Raw genomic sequence first — 19,973 nt, forward strand, 5'->3', positions numbered from 1 at the left:
AGAGCTGTCAGAGAAATAAAACTTAGTTGAACACATAAGACTTCACATGTGTAAGCACCCTGTTTTCATGTGCTGAGTGTGGGAAATGTTTCAACCAGGAAGAAATCCTTGTTATACAGCAGAGAAAACACACCACACAGCGTTCTCCATGCATTCACACTGTAGAAAATGTTTTACAGATAAAAGATGCCTATTTAGACTTCAAAGGGAAAGCATCTGTTGATTCCTTTGACAAATGTATGATAGTTTTACTGGTGGAACTGTTTAGTCCATAGAAAAAATTTATAAGCGGAGTCTTCTCTGAGCTTCATAATATAAAAATAACTAGCTGTTGGAGAATGTAGTCTAGATGGTGGAGGAGAGCTGTCGGAGAATGTAGTGTGGATGGTGGGAGGAGAGCTGTCAGAGAATGTAGTGTGGATGGTGGAGGAGAGCTGTCGGAGAATGTAGTGTGGATGGTGGGAGGAGATCTGTCGGAGAATGTAGTGTGGATGGTGGGGGGAGAGCTGTCGGAGAATGTAGTGTGGATGGTGGAGGAGAGCTGTCAGAGAATGTAGTCTAGATGGTGGGGGAGAGCTGTCGGAGAATGTAGTGTGGATGGTGGGGGGGGAACTGTCAGAGAATGTAGTGTGGATGGTGGGGGGAGAGCTGTCAGAGAATGTAGTGTTGATGGTGGAGGAGAGCTGTCGGAGAATGTAGTGTGGATGATGGAGGAGAGCTGTTGGAGAATGTAGTGTGGATGGTGGAGGAGAGCTGTCGGAGAATGTAGTGTGGATGGTGGAGGAGAGCTGTCGGAGAATGTAGCAAGGATGGTGGGGGGAGAGCTGTCAGAGAATGTAGTGTGGATGGTGGAGGAGATCTGTTGGAGAATGTAGTGTGGATGATGGGGGGAGAGCTATCGGAGAATGTAGTCTAGATGGTAGGGGAGAGCTGTCGGAGAATGTAGTGTGGATGGTGGGAGGAGAGCTGTCAGAGAATGTAGTGTGGATGGTGGGGGAGAGCTATCGGAGAATGTAGTCTAGATAGTAGGGGAGAGCTGTCGGAGAATGTAGTGTGGATGGTGGGAGGAGAGCTGTCAGAGAATGTAGTGTGGATGGTGGAGGAGAGCTGTCGGAGAATGTAGTGTGGATGGTGGAGGAGAGCTGTCGGAGAATGTAGTGTGGATGGTGGAGGAGAGCTGTCGGAGAATGTAGCAAGGATGGTGGGGGGAGAGCTGTCAGAGAATGTAGTGTGGATGGTAGGGGAGAGCTGTCGGAGAATGTAGTGTAGATGGTGGAGGAGAGCTGTCGGAGAATGTAGTGTGGATGGTGGAGGAGAGCTGTCGGAGAATGTAGTGTGGATGGTGGAGGAGAGCTGTCGGAGAATGTAGCAAGGATGGTGGGGGGAGAGCTGTCAGAGAATGTAGTGTGGATGGTGGAGGAGATCTGTTGGAGAATGTAGTGTGGATGGTGGGGGGAGAGCTATCGGAGAATGTAGTCTAGATGGTAGGGGAGAGCTGTCGGAGAATGTAGTGTGGATGGTGGGAGGAGAGCTGTCAGAGAATGTAGTGTGGATGGTGGGGGAGAGCTGTCGGAGAATGTAGTGTGGATGGTGGAGGAGAGCTGTCGGAGAATGTAGTGTGGATGGTGGAGGAGAGCTGTCGGAGAATGTAGTGTGGGCGGTGGAGGAGAGCTGTCGGAGAATGTAGTGTGGATGGTGGAGGAGAGCTGTCGGAGAAGGTAGTGTGGATGGTGGAGGAGAGCTGTCGGAGAATGTAGTGTGGATGGTGGGGGGAGAGCTGTCGGAGAATGTAGGGAGGATGGTGAGGGGAGAGCTGTCAGAGAATGTAGTGTGGATGGTGGAGGAGATCTGTTGGAGAATGTAGTGTGGATGGTGGGGGGAGAGCTATCGGAGAATGTAGTCTAGATGGTAGGGGAGAGCTGTCGGAGAATGTAGTGTGGATGGTGGAGGAGAGCTGTCGGAGAATGTAGTGTGGATGGTGGAGGAGAGCTGTCGGAGAATGTAGTGTGGATGGTGGAGGAGAGCTGTCGGAGAATGTAGTGTGGATGGTGGGAGGAGCTGTCGGAGAATGTAGTGTGGATGGTGGAGGAGAGCTGTCGGAGAATGTAGTGTTGATAGTGGGGGGAGAGCTGTCAGAGAATGTAGTGTGGCTGGTGGAGGAGATCTGTTGGAGAATGTAGTGTGGATGGTGGGGGGGCCTAAAAAGGAAGTTGCAGGTGAGAAGGGAGGAAGTAGAGAGGAGACATTGCTGGAACTGGCAGTAGAGGAGGCAGCCCCAAAGTAACCCCCCCCATGTTGGGGGCATGTGGCCTGCTATGGTTCAGGAGGGGGGGGCACTCGCTTGTCTCCCCTTTTCCTGGCCTGCCAGTCTGCATGCTTGGATAAGGGTCTGGTATGGATTTTGTGGATTCAGCTGTCAGCGGGGAAGCCCATTGAGAGCTGATGACTCATTGGTTGTTAAGGATGCAGCGGCCAGCTTCCTGGTCCCGCTCCTTAACAACCAGCTTTTACAGCACCCTGATTGGGGGCAGCGCGCAGTGCAATGCAGGGCGAACACCCTGCAAACTTGAGTCGTTAGGGTGGCTGTGTCAGGGTGCCCGGGACCCCGGACTGTCCTGGCCAATGCGGGACACGGGGTCAAAATACAGCAGGTAAGCAATTAACATACTACATTTTTCTGTGCTTTTATCTGCAATTTTTTATGATGGTTACAGGATCTGGTGGTTGTTTTTTTTTTTAAATTGCAGTGTTATCTTATAATAATCACATACTGGAAATAGATGAGACTCCACTTTAATGACTTTTCTGTCAGGGTGGAGATCTTTACCAATCATACTGAGTGGAACAAAACGTCAATTAATGGTGGAATGTAGAGACAGGAACAGCCTGATTGTAGGGGAGGAAGTGTGAGGACAGGAAGTGATATAGAGACAGGAAGTGAGGTAACCAATGAACAGGAAATGCTGTAGGGGTCCAAACAGGAAGTTCCTAGTGAGAGAAGTGCGTTGTGAGGGAGTTAAGAGAAGACGTTGGAGCTGGAAGCAGAGGAGGTAATAAGATATTGCTTTATAAAGTAACCCTCATTATGTCTGCCTTTCTACTCCTATATACACTCACAGGCCACTTTATTAGGTACACCTGTTCAGTTGCATGGTAACACAAATTGCTAATTAGCCAATCGCATGGCAGCAACTCAGTGCATTTAGGTATCTACACGTGGTGAAGAGGACTTGCTGAAGTTCACCGAGCATCAGAATGGGGAAGAAAGGGGATTTTAGTGACTTTGAACATAGCATGGTTGTTGGTCTGAGTATTTCAAAAACTGCTGATCCACTGGTTTCTTCAACATGACAATGAGGTCACTGTACTCCAATGGCCTCCACAGTCACCAGATCTCAATCCAATAGAGCACCTTTGGTAGTGATGTCACTGTGGACCAAAATCTCTGTGGAACGTTTCCAACACCTTGAAATTTTGCCACAAAGACCTAAGGCAGTTCCCAAGGCAAAAGGGGGGCAAACCCGGTACTAGCAAGGTGTACCTAATAAAGTGGCTGGTGAGTGTATATAATCAACACATGGTTTTCATGTTAAATATGTTTGGTATTTATTGACACAACACAAACACGCTTGTATACCTCCCTCACCTTTGGACAGAGGGTTTACAATTAATCTTTACTTGTCTAATGACCAGCAAGGCCACTATATTTGTCTACAGAGATCAGAGTCTTGTATGGATCACATGATCACATCAATGAGGATGGAGGAGGAACCGGGTCACATGACTGAGACGATATTAGACCTCACACTGGAGATCATCTACCTGGTGACCGGAGAGGTGAGGAGGATTCTGGAAGGTCACATGACATCACTCTTATCTCTATTAATAAAACACAGACCTGACTGGAGAGGTGAGGAGGATTCTGGGAGGTCACATGACCTCACTCCTTGTATTCTGCTCTTCCCCTTTAATAGAAATATGCTGCAGTGAAGATAACGTGTATTGAAAGTCTTTTACAAGGGATGTATCCAGTAATGTCAGAACGATGGGGTCGAAGCCAGAACTCCATTGCAGTGCCTCCACCTCACTCCCCAATTCTTGAGAGAAACAACATGCAGAAGATTCAAGAAATCACTAACAAGATGATTGAGCTGCTGACAGGAGAGGTGAGCGGTGCTGGGAATTCTGGGACATTATCCAGTAACAGACAAGGGATGTGTCTGGATGGTGACTGTATCATTGTGTGTGTCAGGTTCCTATAAGGTGTCAGAATGTCTCAGAGATTATCTTCAAGGAGAACAAATACGTAGAAGTGCAGAAAGATCTCTACAAGGACGTCATGATGAAGAATCAGCCGCCCCTCACATCACCGGGTAAGAGGAGACTTTATTGTAAAGGAGAGAGCAGTACCGAGGGTCCACCTCGATCCCTCATCATCTGATAAACACATAGAAACAATGTATTCAGTCAGTGTGTGTGTTTCCTACAGATGGATCTAGTAATGGGAACCCACCAGAGAGATGTCCCCGTCCTCTGTATTCCCGGGATTCCATACAGGAAGGTCACATCATCCCTCACCATCATCAGGTAGGTGGGACTGAGCATGTAGATCCAACAATGTATTCTAAGCTATAACAGGACATTCTATGTATTCTCTTGTTTTAATATTTACTTTTACATCTGAATTGCAGACTTTGTTGCCCCTCTCCATTTCTATTTACAGCTCCTTTATCGGCATCCCCCATTTTTTTGCTTGCTTTTTTTTTATCAGTATATATTCCTTTTTTCTGTGGGTCTCGGCTCCAGTCACATGAGATCCTGGGTATTCTTCCTCCATGTCCCCCCCATTGGGGGTCACATTCTTAATGACGTGATGCTGGTCTTTGCTCCTGTGATTCCAAGCCAGTGTGATGATGCCCCCAAAGGGGTTAGATCCCTGGCCCCCTGGATACACAAGAAACGGGCATGTGATCTGTTCTGAAATAAGCCCAACTTTAGGAAACTTAAAAAATATCCCTTGCAGGAGGATTACACCCTCATTGCAAAGGTCAAGTAGACAGAGTATAAAAGATTTACTAACCCAATACCCAGCCCATAAATCTGCACTGAATGTTATGACCCTAAGGGACAGTCCATCGCTGAAGTGTGGAGGATTGCCAGCTGCTGGGGGAGCGGAGGAAGGAGCGGAGGAAGGCCAGTGTGATGATGCGCCCCCCAGGGGTTGGAATCCTGGCCACCTGGATTCACAAGAAACAGGCATGTGATCTGTTCTGAAATAGGCAGCACAGTAGAACTGATTTCCTTTGCTGCAGGTCAGTAGCACTTATGGGATTGCCATCTGCTGGGGGGAGCGGAGGAAGGCAAGTAAAAGTGCTTCTCTTCTTCCCTAGGGTGAAGAACGGATTAAAATAAAAGTTGAGGTTAAAGAGGAAGAAGTGGAGACGTATATTAGGGGTGATCAGCCGTCCACGGAGGAGGTTGGGATGATTATGAAAAGTGTACAGGATGGAAATTCTCCACATATCAACACAAGTAAGTATAGGCACTATGGAAGAATCAGGTCACAGTCTCATTTTACTTAGTGAGTATAAGGATTGTAGTTTAAGAAAAAATGTTAGATAATTCTCAGATCTTCACATCATCTGATCTCACATACTCACAGAATAGCACAGCCCTGGTCCTACATACAACAAGGGATACATTATTGATCTTAATCCCCTCTATTTGTTTACAGAGATCTCCAGACTTGGGGCATCAATCCTTCAATTGTTTGTCCATACAATAAATATTTGAAACTGTGTATGAGGACCAACAAAAACATTTCCTTTTTCCTGCCCCCTCTTTTTATTTCTACCTTACTCTCCTCAGGGTGGAACTGCTGTCCATCTTTGCCCCACCTCTGTCCCTTCCCCTTTACGGGTAGGAGAAGGCCGGGGTACCACTCACTTTTCAGTGCCTGGGGATTCTCAGTACTGGATAGGTACTTGGGCAGACGTGGCTCCATTTCTAGTAGCAGTAAGGGACCATTCCTGCTGGGAATGGGCCAGGTGCCATATCTGGGTGGGGTAATGTCACAGCAGATCCTGGTTCAGGGGCAACTGTGAGTGATTTGCAATATAATTAGTACCCACATCCATTCCCCTCATTTCTTTTTCATACAAGAAATCCTCAGACAACACTGGCCTTAGCACATGGGTGGCCGGGGGGTGGTAAAAAAAGGCGGTCTTACCTCTGAGTATATGCCCTGCATCTAGGAGGTTGGTGTTTTGCTTGCATCTGTCTAGCAAGGTTACTTTGTGGTATAAGCAAGCAAACTGAGACCTCTGCAGTGTGTAAATGTGCTTTTACTAAACAAAAATGCTGTACATACAAAACTATTACAATATTAGGAATACAGTACAAGACTGACAGATCTCTATAACAAGCAAACTGCCTAGCAAATAAACAGCCTATGGTCTGTAACAGTAGAAATACACTTAAAAGTTACTGTGTTCGTTATCTCCAGTGACAACGAGGACTCAGTTGGTAGCTATTGGAGAATCAGGCGAAAGCATCTTTTTTTCTTCAATGGCTGGTTACAGATGAGTCTTTTGGTGTTAAAGCATGATGAGCCCTCCTAGTTTATGTCTGACAACCCCTTTTATGTGTCAGGCTACCATAGTTACCAAACAACAGAAAACATACCGGTTTACTGTAGCTGTAGAGACAATGGACTGCTGCAACCGTCAACAGTTCTCACTGTTTGAGGACAGCCTATGTTTTCGTTACTAAAACATTAGTTTGAGAAACAGCCTCTAACATATTCAAACAAAACCTGATTTCTGTTCCTTTGAAAACTAGTCTGATGGAAAAAATAATTAATTTAATAAATTGTGTGTGTGTGTGTATATATATATATATATATATATATATATATATATATATATATATATATATATATATATATATATACACACACACACACACGCATATCAAACGCAACACAGTTGGACACTAGGCAAAATCAAGGTCAGCGCTTTACTTAATGTCTATACCTCTGTTACACACTGGCCTGCTAAGCTTTGAGGGCGATTTATAAAAACAGGAAAATTTTGTACCTAACAAGTACGATGAAAATACTGTATTCTATATAAAGAGTTCATCTCTGTTTCTTGATTTAACATCATATTCCCAACAAATGAAGAGAAGATACTGTACACCATATGAAAGGCCCATCTCCATTCCTCAATATAATGTCATGTTCCCAACAAATGAGGAGGAGATACTGTACACCATATGAAAGGTCCATCTCCATTCCTCAATATAATGTCATGTTCCCAACAAATGAGGTGGAGATACTGTACACCATATGAAAGGTCCATCTCCATTCCTCATAACATCATGTTCCCAATAAATGAGATGGAGAAAATGTACTCCATATGAAACATCCTTCTCCATTCCTATATGTAATGTCATGTTCCCAACAAATGAGGAGGAGATATTGTACGCCATATGAAAGGCCCATCTCCATTCCCCATTATAATGTCATGTTCCCAACAAATGAAGAGATACTGAACATCATATGAAAGGTCCATCTCCATTCCTCAATATAACATCATGTTCCCAATAAATAGGGAGATACTGTACACCATACGAAAGGTCCATCTCCATTCCTCAATGTAAAGTCATGTTCCCAACAAATGAGGTGGAGATATTGTACACCATATGGAAGGTCCATCTCCATTGCTCAATATAATGTCATGTTCCCAACAAATGAGGAGGAGATACTGTACACCATATGAAAGGTCCATCTCCATTCCTCAATAGAATGTCGTGATATCACAAAATGATGTGGCATCTCTGTTATTTCCTATAGCTGTATTTTATGCACAGATCAATGTTACCCAGTGTGTCTAATTGTGTTTTGGTGTTTTGTATCTGTTACTGGTTCTTCATATTTTGATGTTACAATTTTATACCCAATTCCGTGTCAGAGCTCTGTGAATCTGTTGACTGCTGAACCAACACACTTGATTCTTTTATTACTGACATTTTTAGAAATTTGTTCAGTCCATATATGATCTGCAAATTTGTTATTTAAAATCTAGGCAAATACAGGCAATCCCATATTATTTCAAATCACTAATGCGTTTTGGCTACGAAGCTGTACTTGTAGCCGGCTATTGAACATTAGACAATTTGCAGATCCTATACGGACTCCGGTATAAACACTTTTTTGATTGATTTTGGAGGTTGAACAGGAGCTCAGCTGTTAGATCAGCATTTCCACTTATTCACTCGTACGAAGGTAGAGCTAAAACTCAAGTCATTTGTGAACTACTGAAATGTTTTACTTTTTTTTTACATTTTCTTTCCAGCAGATGGATGTGATGTCAGGAATTACTCAGAGAGACATCTTCTATTATCTGCTGATTGTAAGTCAGAAGATAATGTCATCACACAGGATCCTCCAGGAGGAAATCCAAATACACAAAATATACATCACAGACCTTCCTGTCCGGAGACATCAATGGATCCCTCTGATCAGGGGGAATCTTCTCATCAATCACATACTATGATTGTAAATATCCATGTAAGATCTCACACTGCAGATCGATCAACAGATCCTTCTAATCCCGAGGAATCTTCCTCACCCCATGAAGGAGATCACCGAGGTGACAATCTATTCTCATGTTCTGAGTGCGGAAAATGTTTCACTCAAAAAGGAGCACTTACTAGACACCAGAGAATTCACATGGGTGAGCTCCCTTATTCATGTTCAGAGTGCGGGAAATCTTTCACACAAAAAGGAGCCCTTGTTGACCACCAGATAAGTCACACGGGTGAGCGTCCTTATTTATGTGTAGAGTGTGGAACATCTTTCACTCTGAAAGGAAACCTTGTGAAACACCAGAGAATTCACACGAATGAACGTCCTTATTCATGTTCAGAGTGCGCAAAATCTTTTACTCAAAAAGTAGCTCTTGTTAGACACCAGAGAATTCACACAGGTGAGCACCCTTATTCATGTTTAGAGTGTGGGAAATCTTTCACTCGTCAGGAAGTCCTTGTTGAACACCAGACAAGTCACACGGGTGAGCACCCTTATTCATGTTCAGAGTGCGGGAAATCATTCACTAAAAAAGTAACCCTTGTTAGACACCAGAGACTTCACACAGGTGAGCACCCTTATTCATGTTCAGAGTGTGGGAAATCTTTCACTCGTCAAGAAGTCCTTGCTGAACACCAGACAAGTCACACAGGTGAGCGCCCTTATTCATGTTCAGAGTGTGGGAAATCTTTCAACAAGAAAGATCATCTTGTTAAACATCAGAGAAGTCACACAAGTGACCGCCCCTATTCATGTTCAGAGTGCGGGAAATCTTTCACTCTTCAGGGAACCCTTGTTAGACACCAGAGAATTCACACAGGTGAGCGCCCTTATTCATGTTTAGAGTGTGGGAAATCTTTCAATCAGGCAGGAGATCTTGTTAGACACCAGATAAGTCACACGGGTAAGCATCCTTATTTATGTGTAGAGTGTGGAAAATCTTTCACTCTGAAAGGAAACCTTGTGAGACACCAGAGAAACCACACGGGTGATCGTCCTTATTCAAGTTCATAGTGTAGGAAATCTTTCAACAAGAAAGATCATCTTGTTAAACACCAGAGAAGTCACACTGGTGACTGTCCCTATTCATGTTCAGAGTGCGGGAAATCTTACATTTGTAAAAAAGTCCTTATTGGACACCAGATAATTCCCACTGGTGTGCGTCCCTTTTCATATTCAGAGTGCGGGAAATCTCTCACTCGGAAAGGACAACTTGTGAAAGACCAGAGAAGTCACACTATGCTTTAAGTGCGGGAGTGAGTCCTCCTTATTTCTCCAGCCTGTCAGTGTCCATCCCCCTCTGGTCATACGGCTGGGTACAAGGTCTGTCTTCTTCTTAATGCCACATGTGAATGCAAACTTTATGAATTTGCTTATATGTATTAAAGTGTTTATATTCATTAGATTGTGCGCTTCCCTGTCTTCTTCTCTTTAAGTCATATGGCTAAGCATCCGTATTAATGTTTAAAGCACAGAAAATCTTTAACTCTGAAAAGAAACCATGTGAAACAGCAGAGAAGTCACACAATTGAACATCGCTATTCATGTTCAGAGTGCGGGAAATTTTTCTCTAAGAAAGAGAACCTAAATGAACACCATAGAAATCACATGGGTGAGCATCCCTATTCTTGTTCAGAGGACAGGAAATCTTTCATTTAAAAAAGGAGGCCTTGATCACCAGAGATTTCATCCGAGTCAGCATTCTTATTTATGTGACTAAAGAAGGTAAGTTGCGCTGAAAAATACAAAACATAAAATGTTCATGTGCATAAGGGTGAAAAAAAAGAGTTTCTATGAAGTCCAAAAGCACAAGAGGCTATAATCACAAAGTCAAATGGCCGTGGAACAAACAGAAGGAAATCATCATAAAGTGTTAAGAAAAGTGAACTTGAAAGGGGAATCCTCCACCTTAAAAGCGCCACCGACACATAGGTTAAGATGTACTCTTAATTACGGAAGGTCACATAAGCCTTAGTACATCCACCATTAACGAGATCCAAGGAGAACAGCGGTGATAGTGTGCCTCCTATGTGCGGTTCCTTCTGATTTAGACTCTGGTCATCCGGAATAACCAGCAGTGAACCAAATGAAAACAAAAAGGAGCTCCAATAGTGTAAAACCTTACAGGAGTTTTTATTGGGCTAAAAAATTGCACATTCTCATAGAAGTACAGGCAAGATAAAAACGGCAACAATCTGCAGCAGATACAGGAACGTGATGACAGTTACTTTATGTGTTCTGCCTGACCGGTTTCATCACAAATGGACTTCTTCTGGGCCATAGGAAACCCTTCCCGTCATCGCTATTTAAGCAAGTAGATCCAGCTAAGCCTCGCTTTCACTAAAGTAACCATGCGGCTCAAAACACAAATCCAAGCCTCGATCTGGGTTCAACACTAAACTCAAGCCTCACTTGCAATAGCGGGACCCAAGGAGGGCACAATATATCGCTATGCACACCGGGCATGATGTCTGTGTGGCTCAAGTGTCCTCATACCTAGAATAAACTACAACTAAAGGAATAGAATGAGGTGTGAGCTCAAACTTAGTGAAGCTAAACGCGGCTGGAAACTTGACACATTATTAACACTAAAAAAACGGGACTAAACACGTGGTTTAAAATAAACCAAAAGACAAATATAGATGACTAAATCTAAAAAAAAAAACTAGGATTTATTAATAAAGCAGTTGACATCCCAATCTAAGTTGAGGCCATTAGGAGTATAACTTTTGAGAATATATATCCACCTGGTCTCCGTTCTGGATAATTCCCTTACTTTAAGACTACCCCTCCAGTGGGGAACAAAATCATCTATACCCACAAACAGGGTCCCACACGGGTCTCTATTGTGTACAAGATCATAGTGCTGTGAGATACTGTGATTCTTGTATCCTTTTTTGTTAGCAATATGCTCATTAAGCCTAATGCCCCGTACACACGATAGGATTTTCCGATGGAAAATGTGTGATAGGACCTTGTTGTTAGAAATTCCGACCGTGTGTAGGCTCCATCACACATTTTCCATAGGAATTTCCGTCACACAAAATTTGAGATCTGGTTCTCAAATTTTCCAACAACAAAATCCGTTGTCGGAAATTCCGATCGTGTGTACATAATTCTGAAGCACAAAGTGCCACGCATGCTCTGAATCAAGCAGAAGAGTAGCACTGGCTTTTGAACTTCATTTTTCTTGGCTCGTCATACATGTTGTACGTCACCGCGTTCTTGACGTTCGGAATTTCCGACCAACTTTGTGTGACCGTGTGTATGCAAGACAAGTTTGAGTCAACATCCGTCGGAAAAAATTCCATGGATTTTGTTGTTGGAAAATCCTATCGTGTGTACAGGGCATAATACTAAACGCCTGGGTAGTCTGGCCCACATATTGAAGCCCACAAGGGCACTGAAGAAGCTATACCACATGGGTGGTGCTACATGTAATAAAAGGTTTGATTGTATATATCCTAGGTGTAATAGAAGAGAAATCAAGAACTTTCCTTGTTTATAATCTGTTTAAATGACAGACCTGATATCTCCCACACTTATGGTATCCAATTAAGTTATGGAAGAAGGAAGGTCTGGAGGGGGGATCAAGGATACTTTGCACTATTCTATCCTTCACAGAGGACATATCCCTGTATATAACTTGTGGTTTAGATCGAAGTAGAGGGGTAAGCACACTGTCGTTAAAGTGTTTGTAAAGGTGTTTTTTTTTTTTTTTTAAAATAACAAACATGTTATACTTACCTTCACTGTGCAGCTCGTTCTGCACAGAGTGGCCCCGAACCTCGTCTTCTGGGGTCCCTCGGCGGCTGTTTCAGCTCCTCCCCGCAAGCATTCACCACCTTAATGCGAGCTCCCTCGCACGGTGGTGAGTGCTTGCGGGCGCGCTCCCGTGATACAGCCGGCGGCTATAGCCGCTCGCTGTATCACTCGGCCCCGCCCCCCGGCGCGCCGCGTCATCGGATGTGATTGACAGCAGCGCGAGCCAATGGCTGCGCTGCTTTCAATTCATCCACTGCAGCCAATCAGCGGCCAGGGTGAGCGGAGGAACAGATGTCGGGAACGCGAAGCTGACTTTCGAGGCGTCAGGTAAGTAAAACGGGGGGGCTGGGGGCGGCGGTTCTGTCAGAAGTTTTTTCACCTTAATGCATAGAATGCATTAAGGTGAAAAAATTTTTACCTTTACAACCCCTTTAAGTAAAATGTGGCAGTGTTTGTGTATTATACGCTTGATAGCATAATGTTGTGAGGAATAAGATGTCAGAAATGACATGCCAAAGTTGGCTGTATTTATGATAGTCTCAGGTTTGTCACACAATAGTGTACCTCTATCAATATTTTTGACCTGCTCTATAGTAGTGTTCAAAAGAACAGGATCATAACCTTTCTCAACAAATCTTTGAGCAAGGAGTGAAGCCTGCTTATTGAAGTCCTCCAAGTTGGAACAGTTCCTCCTGATCCGAAGAAACTGTCTTATGATGACAGCTATCTCTGGAAATATATGCATTTCTATCAGTGGTTTTGAAAAAGGTGGTGGTGGTCAGTATTCCCTCCTCCACTCTAATATTCAAGTCCAAAAAATGGACCTGGGTCTGGCTCATTTCGTAGTTGAGTACAATCCCTCTATCGTTATAACTTAAGGAATCCAAAAAATCAACTAAAGAGGTGGAGTCACCTCTCCATAGGTGGAGGATGTCATCTATATATTGAGCCCACAAGGCCAAATTAGGCCTCTGTTGTGCATAGATGACATCTTCCTCCCACTGAGCCATGAACATATTAGCCATACTAGGGGCGTATTTTGCCCCCATCGCGACACCTCTGTTCTGTAAAAAGTAATTTCCCCTAAACCAAAAATAGTTGCTTTGCCACAAATTTGAAAAGATCTATTACAAAATCTTTCTAAATAGGTAGCAAACAAGACTCAGAATTAAGATAGTGTGATACTGCCAAGATGCCCATGTCATGAGGAATATGTACAGGGACATGACATCTGCTGTTACCATCCACCAACCCTCCTGAAAAGGACACTCACTGATTCATGTTCTTATTCATGTTCAGAGAGTTGGAAAACTTTCATTCTAAAAGGAAACCTTGCGAAACACCAGAGAATTCACAAGGGTGAGCATTTGTGTTCATATGTAGAGTGCTGGAAATTTTTCACTCGTTAAGGAGACCTTGTTAGGCACCTAAGAATTCACAAGGATGAGTGTTTTTATACATGTTCAGAGTGTGGAAAATCTTTCACAGAGAAATGAAACCTAGTTGAACACTAGGGATGAGCCAGCGGTTTGAGTCAAACGTAAGTTCGACTCGAACATCGGGTGTTCGTTTGTTCTAAAACGAACCGAACATCGGTGTTTGTGGAAAATTCAAGCGCTGCGGAAAGCCCCATAATGCACTGCGAGATCGCAGTGCATTGCTGCATGATGATTGGCCAAAGCATGCACCTGACCTGCATGCTTTGGCCATTCACAGGGCGCTCTGCTGAGAGAGCCATAATTGGCCAAAGGCAGGGTGCCTTTGGCCAATCATTGCTCAGAAGGACTAAGTCCACGCCCCACACTATATAAGGCTGCTTACAGCCGTGTGTAGTGTTGTTGGCGTGGACAACATGAGTTAGATTAAGCAGGCAGATTATTCAGTTAGTGGCAGTGTATTTGATATATATATATAATATACTATGCATTTAGCATAGACTATATATTCAGTGTTTACTCTAGATTCAGTCAGTGCAGGCATTGTATTAATATATATATATATATATATATACACACACACATATATACAGTCTAGTATATATATATATATATCTAGGGAAGGGAAATTAGTTGAAAGGAGGACCAAACCATGGTATTCACATGCCAAGTAATCTTTAATTATGCAAAATTTTAATTAATGAAAAACCACCCTCTAAGCACCATAAAATAGTTAAAAATATATATCAAAGGGACAACGTTGTCATTTTAAAATAATTGACACACAGGACCCAGCTGCACAGGAATCTGGAGTAACTGCATCAAACATGGGACACATGTATTCCCATATATCTAAGCCAGAATCGTCTCGTAAGTGGGTTAGCTAAAGCACAGAGCAATACTTGTCCCGTCCGGGTTGGTTGTATGCTGCAGGTGTCATTGATTCCTAACAAGGATACTGACCAATTAATGGACCAATCGTTCTAGGCTTTAACGATAAAGAGGGGAATAGTACACCGCTGAATACCACAATTGCTTGGGGCTATTTTAATATAGCAAACTTAATGAATATACAATGAATGAATAAATTCCTTGAATAATATCACATATAGCACTGCAATTGTGTTTCACTATATTGGTGTCCCAAAGTCTGGAGTAACCGCATCAAACATGGAGCATATATTTTCCTAGATATCTGAGCCAAGATGATGAGTGGGTTATCTAGAACACGGAGCAATACTTGTCCTGTCCGGGCTAATTGTATGCTACATGCGTCATTGATTCCCAATGGGGATACCGACCAATTGATGGTCCAATTGTCCTAGGCTATAGCGATAAAAAGGGGAATAATACACCATTAAATACCACAGTTGCTTGAAGCTCATTTAGTATAACAGACTTATTAAATATATAGCGGCTGAATAAATGCCTTGGAAAATATCACATATAGCGCCGCAGTTGTGTTACACTATATTGGTATCGCAGTTTAGATTATTCTAGTGGAAATGAAGCATAGTAGCAGTCAAAGCAGTTGTAAGTAAAGTCCTCCTTGGATGTGTCCCGAGTAGCCAGAAAATAGATGAAGGGTATAATTTCCCAATGTCCCAAACTCATTAAATCCAGACCACACAGGGAGAGTCTGTCTGGCACTGTTTGGGTCATATTGTGTCAGATTCCTGACGTGACAGCTGATTTTAGGTTGAGTCATTAGTTGTTGTTACACCCAGGGAAAACTGGCATCAAGAGAGCATCAATATACTGTAGATGATTCAGAGTGGACAATCAAGTTCAAAAGAAAACCGCTGTACATACCATTTTCTGTTGTCCCGTCACAAGCAGTTTTAAATGACATTTTTTCCTTTAGAAATGTCATTTTGCTATGGCACTGTTATAAAGAGGCATACTAAGGCCACCCCCCAGGCATGATATTTAAAGGAGTATTTCATTTTTATTGTTTCACCCAGGTCCCCAAACACTTTTTATGGTAATAACTTGCATATAAGCCTTTAAAATGAGCACTTTTGATCTTTCACATACGTGTTCCATAGACTTTAACGGTGTTCGCGCCTTCAAACTAATTTTTTGCCTGTTCGCATGTTCTGCTGTGAACCGAAGCGGGGGGTGGGGGGGGGGGTGTTCGGCTCATCCCTATTGAATACCTGAGAATTCACACGCGTGAGCATCCTGTTTTCATGCGCTGAGTGTGGTGTGGGAAATGATTCAACCAGAAAGAAATCTTTGTTATACATCAGAGAAAACACACCACACAGCGTTCTCCATGCATTCACACTGCGGAAAATGTTTTACAGATAAAAGATGCCTATTTAGACTTTAGAGGGAAAGCATCTGTCGATTCCTTTGACAAATGTTTGATGGTTTGACTGGTGGAACTGTTTAGTCCATAGAAAAAATTTATAGGCGGTCTTCTCTGAGCTTCATAATATAAAAATAATACATAAATAATGGTTTGCGGGAAAAGCTGCTAGATATCACAGTGTAGTGGAGAGGAGAGCTGTCGGAGAATGTAGTGTGGATGGTGGGAGGAGAGCTGTCGGAGAATGTAGTGTGGATGGTGGGGGGAGAGCTGTCAGAGAATGTAGTGTGGATGGTGGAGGAGAGCTGTCTGAGAATGTAGTGTGGATGATGGGAGGAGAGCTGTCGGAGAATGTAGTGTGGATGGTGGGTGGAGAGCTGTCTGAGAATGTAGTGTGGATGGTGGGAGGAGAGCTGTCAGAGAATGTAGTGTGAATGGTGGGGGGAGAGCTGTCAGAGAATGTAGTGTGGATGGTGGGAGGAGAGCTGTCAGAGAATGTAGTGTGGATGGTTGAGGAGAGCTGTCGGAGAATGTACTGTGGATGGTGGAAGTGAGCTGTGGGAGAATGTAGTGTGGATGGTGGGAGGAGAGCTGTCAGAGAATGTAGTGTGGATGGTGGAGGAGATCTGCCGGAGAATGTAGTGTGGATGGTGGGAGGAGAGCTGTCAGAGAATGTAGTGTGGATGGTGGGGGGGAGAGCTGTCGGAGAATGTAGTGTGGATAGTGGGAGGAGAGCTGTCAAAGAATGTAGTGTGGATGGTGGAGGAGAGCTGTCGGAGAATGTAGTGTGGATGGTGGAGGAGAGCTGTCGGAGAATGTAGTGTGGATGGTGGGAGGAGAGCTGTCGGAGAATGTGGTGTGGATGGTGGGAGGAGAGCTTTCGGAGAATGTAGTGTGGATGGTGGGGGGAGAGCTGTCGGAGAATGTAGTGTGGATGGTGGAGGAGAGCTTTCGGAGAATGTAGTGTGGATGGTGGGAGGAGAGCTGTCAGAGAATGTAGTGTGGATGGTGGAGGAGAGCTGTCGGAGAATGTAGTGTGACAGTGGAGGAGAGCTGTCGGAGAATATAGTGTTGATGGTGGGAGAAGAGCTGTCAGAGAATGTAGTGTGGATGGTGGGAGGAGAGCTATCGGAGAACGTAGTGTGGATAGTGGAGGAGAGCTGTCAGAGATTGTAGTGTGGATAATGGGAGAAGAGCTGTCGGAGAATATAGTGTGGATGGTGGGAGAAGAGCTGTCGGAGAATGTAGTGTGGATGGTGGGAGGAGAGCTGTCAGAGACTGTAGTGTGGATAGTGGAGGAGAGCTGTCAGAGAATGTAGTGTGAATGGTGGAGGAGAGCTGTCGGAGAATGTAGTGTGGATGGTGGAGGAGAGCTGTCAGAGAATGTAGTGTGGATAATAGGAGAAGAGTTGTCGGAGAATGTAGTGTGGATGGTGGAGGAGAGCTGTCGGAGAATGTAGTGTGGATGGTGGAGGAGAGCTGTCAGAGAATGTAGTGTGGATAATAGGAGAAGAGTTGTCGGAGAATGTAGTGTGGATGGTGGAGGAGATCTGTCAGAGAATGTAGTGTGGATGGTGGGAGGAGAACTGTCGGAGAATGTAGTGTGGATGGTGGAAGAGAGCTGTCGGAGAATATAGTGTGGATAGTGGGAGGAGATCTGTCGGAGAATGTAGTGTGGATGGTGCAGGAGAGCTGTCGGAGAATGTAGTGTGGATGGTGGAGGAGAGCTGTCGGAGAATGTAGTGTGGATGGTGGAGGAGAGCTGTCAGAGAATGTAGTGTGGATGGCGGAGGAGAGCTGTTAGCGAATTACATTAAACTTAAAGTGAAGATCTTTTCCAATTATATTGAGTGTAACAAAAAGACGATCCATGGTGGGACACGGAGACTGGAAGAAAATACTCGTATAGACACAGGAAGTGATGTCAGGTGCAGACAAGAAGTGATACACAGACAGGAAGTGAGGTAGTATATGAACAGGAAGTGATGTAGGGGCCTAAAAAGGAAGTTCCGGGTTAAAGGTTAGTTGGGAGGAATTAGAGAGGAGACATTGCTGGAACTGGCAGCAGAGGAGGTAATAGGTTATTATTTTATATTTATACCCAGTAACCCCCTGTCATGTCCGTCCTTTTCCTCCATAGTCACAGTGACGTCTTTTATCTCCAACAGATGATGATACACACATATGACTGTATACATATATACTGTATATTATATTCAATACAAGATATAACCTATATACTGTATAGAACCATATATTTAACTATATGGACATATAATGTCTCCCTAAATAGAACTTCACACTAATTTAATAATTATGTTATACTTGTTTAACATTTTTAAAGAATTTGTAAAAAAAAAAACACATGAAAGGTTTTTATTTTTTGCATATGTAGCGCTGGTAGATTTTCAATCTACTGCTGATAGGTAAATCTAGTGGGTTACTTGTTAGGTGAAGTTAGATTTGCCTCTGTTCCAGCTTGGCTGAGTTGCGGGTAGTTTCACACTGCTCTGGTGGGTGTCGTTGTCACCATGGGCAAGTGTTGGAAAGGCAACGTGTTGAAGCATATGAGTGCTCCTCTGTCCCGGAGACAACTCGGTGGAGGTGGTCCTCCGAGTTGCATTCTGGGAGAGGGTATTTATGGGACAGACGCCATGTTTGGGGGTTCGTTTTCAGCCACCTGCTGGCCCTCCTGGCCGACAGGTATGCATTAGGAATACCACCTCGTGGTCCTCCGTTCCGGAGGCCCATGTCGCTGCAGTGTGTGGTGGTGGGCCCAGAAGCCTGTCTGGGGCCTATCACAGCGGCAGAGGAATGGTCCTGAGCTGTCTATCCTGAGTGAAGAAGCTGACAACCGAGGAGATCCCAGGGGAGGACCCGTCATGGAAGGATCACGCAGAGTGCTGGTCTGGAGAGGGGCCTGGTGACTCAGTTGGAGGACGTATCCTGAAGTAATCTTACTGCATAGTACTGCCGGGTTGGCTTAAAGGTTCAAGTGCTGTGTCTGATATTCATCACAAACCATTACATCCTGTGGCAGAGGATCATACGGGTTTTATTCCAAACAAGTCTGTGGCAGAGACTTTTGTTCGTGCTACGTACTGGCTGCTAGGCAAGTGAGAGAGGCCTATCCAGGCGGGCAAAGATCAAATCCCACAAGGGGAGTGCATTCAACTACAAGCATTCAATTCCTAATAATGTACTAAAGAATACTAACGAAAAGGTCTTTGAGCTTCCCTGCAACTTTCCTTCTACCTTTTTCCTGCTACTTCCTAGATTCCCTGTTCATTAAAGCATTGGAAAAGATACTCAAGTGTTTGGTGCTTACATTGTCTGGAGGTAAACTCAACGGGACCCTAGACCCGGTGCCGGTGAAACAGAGGTGGCGAAAGTGAAGGTAACAGCCCGCTTTAAACCAGCAGCTCCCCTGAGAGTGATTGCTACATGTGGGGGCATCGTCCGGGATTTGTTGGCCATCAGCTTTCCGCAACCTAGAGAAGTGTTTCACCGGGAGTTTACGGTGAAAGCTGGACTTTGTCAATTTCTCAGGAGAAGAAGGTGTTAAAGTTGCAGGACTTTATTTCTGACTGCGTAGGCCGCGGGCGCCAGTGAAAGCCCAGGAGCTATGTGATCAGTGGAAGAAGTGGGAGGAGCCTAGCCTACTTGATACCGCGTGGGACGCGTGTATGTGTGTTGGCGCCAGAGAAGAAGAGAGGCCTCGTGATCGTGCTGAGAAGATCAGAGTGTGGCCATGTCTTTTTAGGTGATGCAACCAACTGTGGGACCTAAGATGTTCCCTACAAGCACCGCTGCGGGTGTTATGCTGACCGGAACCTTGCTTACGGATACCGGCATTCGTCTGAAACCA

At 44.2% G+C, this 19,973-nt stretch overlaps 1 protein-coding gene across 7 annotated transcripts in view; it reads left to right on the forward strand.

The window, feature by feature from the left end:
* The window catches only part of LOC141105048 (uncharacterized), a 239,500-nt gene that overhangs the window by 138,099 nt on the left and 81,428 nt on the right, over positions 1-19,973 (forward strand). Inside the window, exons 1-4 of one of the 7 annotated variants that reach the window (XM_073594863.1) lie at positions 2,913-3,050; positions 3,718-3,837; positions 3,975-4,166; positions 4,253-4,373. The exons of 2 other annotated variants lie outside the window; for them this stretch is intronic. In XM_073594863.1, the coding sequence (XP_073450964.1) occupies positions 3,733-3,837; positions 3,975-4,166; positions 4,253-4,373 (418 nt within the window). In that variant the 5' untranslated portion in view covers positions 2,913-3,050; positions 3,718-3,732. Of the gene's footprint in view, positions 1-2,912; positions 3,051-3,693; positions 3,838-3,974; positions 4,167-4,252; positions 4,374-18,084; positions 18,179-19,973 lie in introns of those variants that run through there. 4 more of the 7 variants (XM_073594844.1, XM_073594845.1, XM_073594848.1 and 1 more) reach the window with 4 other exon arrangements.

Source organism: Aquarana catesbeiana, linkage group LG08, assembly GCF_042186555.1.
Source record: "Aquarana catesbeiana isolate 2022-GZ linkage group LG08, ASM4218655v1, whole genome shotgun sequence".
Taxonomy (NCBI): domain Eukaryota; kingdom Metazoa; phylum Chordata; class Amphibia; order Anura; family Ranidae; genus Aquarana; species Aquarana catesbeiana.